Source organism: Epinephelus moara, chromosome 1, assembly GCF_006386435.1.
Source record: "Epinephelus moara isolate mb chromosome 1, YSFRI_EMoa_1.0, whole genome shotgun sequence".
Taxonomy (NCBI): domain Eukaryota; kingdom Metazoa; phylum Chordata; class Actinopteri; order Perciformes; family Serranidae; genus Epinephelus; species Epinephelus moara.
Window position 1 is genome coordinate 1,504,690 of NC_065506.1, and position 8,256 is coordinate 1,512,945.

The following is an 8,256-nucleotide window of genomic DNA, read 5'->3' on the forward strand; positions in this document are numbered from 1 at the left end:
TAAAGCTAATGTAGCTACCAAGGCTAGTAACGTGCAAACAACAGCTAAGAGATTAGCGAGAAAGTCGTAGAAAGGAGGAGAGCTATAAGTGCTTAAACAGAACCAGTGTGGGTTAAGACTTGAAGTAGACGTTAAAGCAACTGTAGTGAGAAAAACGGGCAGCAGAATTCACCAGAGCAGTACAGAGACGCTGTCACAGAAACACCGGAAATGACACAACTCGCTTACCGCAATACGTCAGCATTTCCGTGCGCCAGCGCGGGAATGTCGCCGGTCGACACGCAAACTAAAAATCAATTCAATTTATCATCAATTTTATTTATAAAGCCCAATATCACAAATCACAATTTGCCTCACAGGGCTTTACAGCATACGACATCCCTCTGTGATGATATGATATATATGATATATACGACATCCCTCTGTGATGATATGATATATATTGAAATATAAAATGATGTCATAACGTCAAACTGATGTCATAATTGAAATCCTCATGGTCAACTTATATGAAAAAGTGTCTTCATACATGATTCTAGGTGCTCTGGTTCAAAAGTTAATTTTTCAAGATGGCTGCTGGCAGCCATCTTGGATTTGGCGCTCTAGCAAAAAAGCCCGGAATTTTTGGGAGGGACCTGGGAGCTAAATTTTTTATAAAAGGTCTATAGATGTCAAATCAATCATCAAAACATGTTAGCCAGAAAATGGTCACGGAACTGAGGTTCTGGACCCTACTATCAGTTTGTTGAGAGTCGTCGTAGTGAGTTAATAAAAAACTTTTACAGTTTGTTGCATCAACCTTGTTGCTTCAAACCAGCAACATCTGGTTCCTCTTGTTGCTCTCTCAGCTGATATGTTTTGGCAACATCAACATTTCCACCAACACAACATCAAGCTCACAATGTCTGACGAGGCGACCCCGAAGTTGACGGTGATGGCGGTAAGCGTAAGCAGCGTCCGGGCACTCTTGGTTTCGTGAACCCAGCAACAGAGCGACTGCAGAGGGGCGGGGCAATGCTTAAACTCCTCCCCCAGAGTCAGCAACAGAAGCAGGAAGTAAACGCTGCCGCCGACCACAAACTGAGCAATCATCGGACACAACCTGAGCAACAATGACAACAACAACAGTTACTCCATATTAATAGTGTCAGGGAAAAGGACAGCAGGACAGACATGTGGACAGACAGATGGAGGGACAGAGGGACATGTGGACAGACTTACCTGGGGGCAGGGATCAGCGCCTGGACAGACATCAGCAGCAGCAGCAGGATGAAGGAACAAACCATGTTGGACTTGAAGAGTTCATCCCTCATGTGAGAGTACTGGGGGACAAACAGAGGACACTTCCTGGTCACATGACTGTTTGTTAAGTCAGCCCCGCCACCCACAGGAAGTGATGTCAGTACCTTTCCCTCCATGTGGGAGTCCTTGAACACCTGGGTGAAGGTGGTGATCTGCTCCTTTCTCATTCGCTCGCTGCTCCTCACCTCCATTGCCCGGAGGATCCTCTTGTTGACCTCTCGTGACCCGGACTGCTGCACTGCGATGTGATTGGGCAGCTGGGTCAATGAGCCGTTGGTGAAGGTGGCGAGGATCTACGGAGAACCACAGGGGACAAGACAAGGTCAGAATCCATTCCACATGTCCTACCTGTCCTCAGATGTGTCCATCGCCCTCACAAAGTTCATCCCCAGGCTGTCTCCAAATGGCAGCTCGGCGCTCCACGTCGTCATCTCGTCGTAACTTGGACGTCTCGCTCTCGGTGGCTCCGCTTCCTCTCGAGCTGCTGGGCGGATCAGGTACGTGTCAATGTTGTGTTTCCGTAGAAACTCGTTTCTTTCCTGGCCGTGCCCCGCCTCCGTCTCATAGATCCCGTCAAGACAATCCAGAGTGGCCTGCGAGATGTGGACCTGCCTGAGAGGACGAGACAAGCGTGGGAGTCAAAGTGTCCACAGTGAAACGCTGAGATATCCTCCTCATCGTGACGGTCAAGACTAACATATCAGTAGTTACATCACGTGTGTCTCACCCCGCCACGCCTGCCGCCTCCAGACTGTTGGCAATGTCCACGTCCCAGCTCCAAATGTCAAACTGCCACTTCTGAAGACCCAGAACCCCACAAAGGACCGACCCGGAGTGGACGCCGATCCTCATGTCCACTTCCTGCTGCAGCTCACGGCGAACGTACCTGAGAGACAACAGGTTATGACATGTCAGCATTGTCTCTGCGGAGCGTTGGGGGACAGATGGTGGATAAATATTTACCTCATGGTGTTGATCATACTGAGACCCATCTCCACGCAGCAGCGGGCGTGTCCCCGCTGAGGCTCGGGGACGCCAGAGACACAGTAATAACAGTCCCCCAGGATCTTAATACGGAGACACTGGTGCTCCTGGACGGACACAGAGACACACAGAGATGCTGTGTCATTAACAACCTTTAAACTGGAAGACAAACAAACATCAAACTGACTACTAAAGGTCAAACGTCAAACAGCGATGTCTTTGGTTGTCATGGCGACCTGACCTCAGCCAGCCGATCGAAGCGACCAAAGAGTTCGTTGAGAGTTTTGACAAGTTCTTGAGCAGAGAGGATCAATGACAGGGAGGTGAAGCCAATGATGTCAGCAAACAGGATGCTGCCAAGAGACAGGAAGTCAACACGTTCACATCGTTAAAGACAAAACAGACCTCAGGAAGCTTAGACACAGTCATTACCTGAGGGTTTCCTCAGGGTTCTACCCTCAGTCCTCTGTGTTTTCTGTTAAAGCTCAGACACAGTTATTACCTGACGGGTTCCTCATGGTTCTACCCTCGGTCCTCTGTGTTTTCTGTTAAAGCTCAGACACAGTTATTACTTGAGGGGTTCCTCTGGGTTCTACCCTCGGTCCTCTGTGTTTTCTGTTAAAGCTCAGACACAGTTATTACCTGAGGGGTTCCTCTGGGTTCTACCCTCAGACACAGTTATTACCTGAGGGGTTCCTCTGGGTTCTACCCTCAGTCCTCTGTGTTTTCTGTTAAAGCTCAGACACAGTTATTACCTGAGGGGTTCCTCAGGGTTCTACCCTCAGTCCTCTGTGTTTTCTGTTAAAGCTCAGACACAGTTATTACCTGAGGGGTTCCTCTGGGTTCTACCCTCAGTCCTCTGGGTTTTCTGTTAAAGCTCAGACACAGTTATTACCTGACGGGTTCCTCAGGGTTCTACCCTCAGTCCTCTGTGTTTTCTGTTAAAGCTCAGACACAGTTATTACCTGACGGGTTCCTCATGGTTATACCCTCGGTCCTCTGTGTTTAATCCATGTTCAGTAGAACAAACTGCAAACATGTTCTGACATTTGATGGTGAATGATTGTAGCGTGTGGTTCTCTGATGGTGTGGTTCACTGACGGTGTGGGTTTATACCTGACGTCTTTGTAGTGGTGGATGTAGATCTTGTGGAACTGCTGAGGCAGCAGGTACTCGTCCATGGTAGCCATATCGGCAATCATCTCCAGAACCAGGAACCGAGGCAGGATGGACATCACCAGGCGCTCCTGGACCACACAACCAAGTTCTTTAACTACATTTACAGTGATGTGTCTGTGGTTCTACCTGTCTGTGGTTCTACCTGTCTGTGGTTTCTGCCTGTTGATGCCTCTTCCTGTCTGTGGTTTCTATCTGTCTGTGGTTCTACCTGTCGATGGTTCTACCTGTCGATGGTTCTGTCTGTGATTTCTGCCTGTTGATGCTTCTTCCTGTCTGTGGTTTCTACCTGTCTGTGGTTCTACCTGTCTGTGGTTCTACCTGTCGATGGTTCTGTCTGTGATTTCTGCCTGTTGATGCTTCTTCCTGTCTGTGGTTTCTACCTGTCTGTGGTTCTACCTGTCGATGGTTCTAACTGTAGATGGTTCTACCCGTGGATGGTTCTCCCTCTCTGTGGTTTCTACCTGTCTATGGTTCTACCTGTCGATGGTTCTACCTGTCAATTGTTCTCCTTGTTGGTGGTTCTACCTGTCGATGGTTCTACCTGTCTGTGGCTTTACCTGTCGATGGTTCTCCCGCTCCAGGCGGACCCGCCCCTCGATGCAGCGCCTGGTCTCGAGGAACGCCTGTCTCTGGGTGCGGTCCGACAGGTAGTGGATAAACAGACCGGCAGTGTTCATGGCGAGGTAGAGTAAGGCCTTGGATGACACCTGGACAGGTAGGACACGCCCACACAGGTCACATGACCTCACACACACACACACACAGAATCATGCTGAAGAACAGAAAGAAGGAGGAAGTAAGATCAGCGCAGACCTTTCTGACGAAGGTGTCATCGCCGTATTGACGGCAGACATCCAGCAGCAGGTGCAAGGTGGACGTGGTTGTCCCGGCGATAATGGACCAGAGGAGGGGGAGGGGCAGCAGGGTGTAGGTGGAGAACAGCGAGAAGAAGACGTACCAGGAGTGGTCACTCTCCGCCCAACTGAACACACCCACCAACACCTGGAGGGTCTGAGACATCCAGCTCACCACTGAGAGGTACCTGAGGGACAGACAGGGGGGGGGGACACACCTGAGACAACCAGGTAACCACTGACAGGTACCTGAGGGACAGATGGGGACACACACCTGAGACAACCAGCTCACCACTGACAGGTACCTTAGGGACAGACGGGGGGGACACACCTGAGACAACCAGCTGATCACTGACAGGTACCTGAGGGACAGACGGGGGACACACACCTGAGACAACTAGCTCACCACTGACAGGTACCCAAAGGAGCAGACAGGGGGACACACACCTGAGACAACCAGCTGACCACTGACAGGTACCTGAGGGACAGACGGGGGGGGACACACACCTGAGACAACCAGCTAACCACTGACAGGTACCTGAGGGACAGACGGGGGGGGGGGGGACACACCTGAGACAACCACCTCGCCACTGACAGGTACCTGACGGACAGAAAGGGGGACGACACACCTGAGACAGATGGGGGGGGGGGGGATGACACCTAGGGCAGACAGACAGACAGACAGTGATGACGGCCCCGCCCACCAGAGCCATTGAGGCGATGATGTCACTTCCCTCCTGGTGAGCGCCAGCAGACAGATCCCCGCCCACAGGACGACAGACAGACCAGCCAGCCAATCACAGGCCAGACCCCACCAGCCCGGCGGCCATGTTAGCAGAGAGATGAGCAGTCGGGTCACAATGTCGATGACGTTGGTGACGACCAGCGACGTCCTGCGTTCTCCTGACGAGAACTGTTGGTACAGCTGCTCCAGGTCCACAGACCTGAGGGTCCAGATTATTGATTATTAATTAATTATTGATTAATTATTGATGATGAACTGTTGGTACAGCTGCTCCAGGTCCACAGACCTGAGGGTCCAGATTATTGATTATTAATTAATTATTGATGATGAACTGTTGGTACAGCTGCTCCAGGTCCACAGACCTGAGGGTCCAGATTATTGATTATTAATTAATTATTGATTAATTATTGATGATGAACTGTTGGTACAGCTGCTCCAGGTCCACAGACCTGAGGGTCCAGGTTATTGATTATTAATTAATTATTGATTAATTATTGATGATGAACTGTTGGTACAGCTGCTCCAGGTCCACAGACCTGTGAGTCCAGGTTATTGATTATTAATTAATTATTGATGATGAACTGTTGGTACAGCTGCTCCAGGTCCACAGTACTGTGAGTCCAGGTTATTGATCAGTAATTAATTAATTATTGATTAATTATTGATGATGAACTGTTGGTACAGCTGCTCCAGGTCCACAGACCTGAGGGTCCAGGTTATTGATTATTAATTAATTATTGATTAGTATTACAGGTCTTTGTGTGAGTGTGTGTTACAGTTATGTATCTTAATGTGAGTGTGTGTTACAAGTTATGCATCTTAATGTGAGTGTGTGTTACAAGTTGTGTATCTTAATGTGAGTGTGTGTTACAAGTTATGTATCTTAATGTGAGTGTGTGTTACAAGTTATGTATCTTAATGTGAGTGTGTGTTACAAGTTGTGTATCTTTAGGTGAGTGTGTGTTACAGGTTGTGTATCTTTAGGTGAGTGTGTGTTACAGGTTATGTATCTTTATGTGAGTGTGTGTTACAAGTTGTGTATCTTTATGTGAGTGTGTGTAACAGGTTGTGTATCTTTATGTGAGTGTGTGTTTCAGGTTGTGTATCTTACTTGAATGTGTGTTGCAGTGCAGGGATGAAGACGCCCCGCACCGTCGACCCTGATGACACAAAGAAGGTGGCATCACTCAGCGAGTCGTACGCTGTCCGTGCTGCCGCGTTGATCCTCGGCGTGGACGGGTGGATACGAGCAGCCGACGAGCGCCGTTTCTGCCATAGAGCCGTTCGGGACGCCTTGTTACGGATCTGCCTGTAATACCACACCGAGGGAAGAAACATGACGTCACTGTTTCTACCTGTTGGTGACATCACTGCTGTCTGCCTGTCGATGACATCACTGCACTGTACCTGTTGATGTCAGCGATGTAGGCGTCAGTGACAAAGATGCGGTGTCTCCCTCGGTCCAGGCCACCAGCGAGCCTCAGCGAGTACATGTTGTGTTTGTCAATGACGTTTCTGACGGCATTTTGCCACAGCAGCTGCTTCCTCCTTAGGCCGGGGGCGGGGCTTATGTTGGAGCTGAAGGTGATGTCACTGGTCTGCCGCGCCGCCTCGCAGTCGCCGTTCTCCAGCACACTGCAGTCGTCATCATCCATGGTTATGAGAGCGGTAAAGACCGCCTCCTCTCCGTTCTGATTGTTGGAGCAACAACAACTGTTAGAACGTGTTCTGAGAACAGAGGTGGAACGTTAACTCTTACATCATCAACAGGGATGTCTGCGCAGATTCATTGATACACACATTAACACGTAAATAATAACATGTAAATTAAATGTTTGTTTTTTTTAAAGTCTTTTCCTTTCAGTCAGCGCTTCATCGACTCGAGATGAGACAAGACAAGACAAGACAAGACAAGACAAGACAAGAGAAACCTTATTAATCCCACACTTGGGAAATTCACGTCACAGCAGCTCAAAGCACAGACAGAAAATGGAGGGCGACAATGCATACTAAGAAAAAAGAATATAAAGATTAAAAAATAGAAAATATGTATATACAGTATATGTATATTAGTGTTGTCACGGTACCAAAACTGGGACCCACGGTACGATACCAGTGAAAATATCACGGTTCTGAGTAGTATCACGATACCACAGATAAAATGAGGCAGATGTGCCTTTTGTCATTTATAAAAAGATAAATCACTTTTCTATAACACCTCAATGATATTTCAATGGAATAAATTACTTATTGACTTATTCATAGAAAAACAGCATCAATAAGTGATGAACATAGGGGGGGATCAAAATAAAATAAATAAATGAAATAAAAATCAACCAGCCACCCTCCTCCAATGACAAGTAAAGAACAGTCCCTACAGTGCGGTGAGGTTTGTGGACCGTTACCTGCCACAAAGACAGAAATGTGAATGGGTCATTTCTCCTCTGACACGTCACATACCTGTGCGTGGCACCAATGAAGAGGAAATTATTGGACCTGGAGCCGGGCTTCTCGGTCGCCAGTAAACTGCGTTATCTTGCGGTGGCCATAGTGCTCCGCCGTATTCCTGTCTGTGACCCCCGTTTAACCCACAACCGGCAGGATTCACCTTTCGTTTCTGCTGCTGGTTGAAATCTGTTCTCGCACATTGTGCTCCTGAATGATTTCTTTTGCTCGCACAAAATAATTTTTAGTCGCAAATGCGAGTAAAATGCTCGCACCATAGAGCTCTGTGGAAAACAAATCACTGTAGCATATATAAACAAATCTAGCCTACAAGTAAAAATAAATAAATAATAACTTTCACTGTTTAAAGATACTCAATAGCTCAGCGAATACCTGAAATGTCACTGGAAAATAAACCACTGCAGCAGCATAGACACTCACGCTCATGCGATTGGACTTTGAAGTTATCCCACGGTAGTGGTACCGTATCATATGTACCGTGGTACTACAGTACTCCAACATTATGGTATCATATATACCGTGGTGTTTTAGTACCGCAGTACCAGTTTGGTACCAGTAGACCGTGCAACACTAATGTGTGTGTATGTGTACATACATAGATATACATATATATACATACATAGATATACATTATATATACACATGTACATTATATATATATACATATATATATATACACATATACATTATATATATATATATATATATATATATATATATATATAT

The 8,256-nt window shown here is 47.4% G+C and overlaps 2 protein-coding genes and 1 long non-coding RNA gene across 9 annotated transcripts in view; 1 reads left to right on the forward strand and 2 right to left on the reverse strand.

Moving 5' to 3' along the window:
- The window catches only part of crtc3 (CREB regulated transcription coactivator 3), a 255,583-nt gene that overhangs the window by 153,374 nt on the left and 93,953 nt on the right, over positions 1-8,256 (reverse strand). The window lies entirely within an intron of this gene.
- Positions 784-7,979, reverse strand: LOC126388179 (adenylate cyclase type 8-like). 2 transcript variants are annotated; one of them, XM_050041115.1, is made up of 13 exons: positions 6,472-7,979; positions 6,176-6,373; positions 5,024-5,263; positions 4,279-4,681; positions 4,023-4,172; positions 3,403-3,533; positions 2,528-2,639; positions 2,266-2,393; positions 2,030-2,188; positions 1,680-1,914; positions 1,407-1,595; positions 1,222-1,322; positions 784-1,102 (listed from the first exon to the last, which is right to left on the reverse strand). In XM_050041115.1, the coding sequence occupies exons 1-13, from the start codon at positions 6,717-6,719 to the stop codon at positions 868-870; spliced, it is 2,529 nt and encodes an 842-aa protein (XP_049897072.1). In that variant the 5' UTR covers positions 6,720-7,979; the 3' UTR covers positions 784-867. The 2 variants fall into 2 exon arrangements, with proteins under 2 accessions (XP_049897072.1, XP_049897082.1); XM_050041125.1 differs by having other exon boundaries at positions 786-1,102; positions 4,279-4,507.
- Positions 5,462-6,165, forward strand: LOC126388761 (uncharacterized). Its single transcript, XR_007569791.1, has 3 exons — positions 5,462-5,612; positions 5,780-5,825; positions 6,049-6,165. It is a non-coding gene; the product is annotated as an uncharacterized LOC126388761 (long non-coding RNA).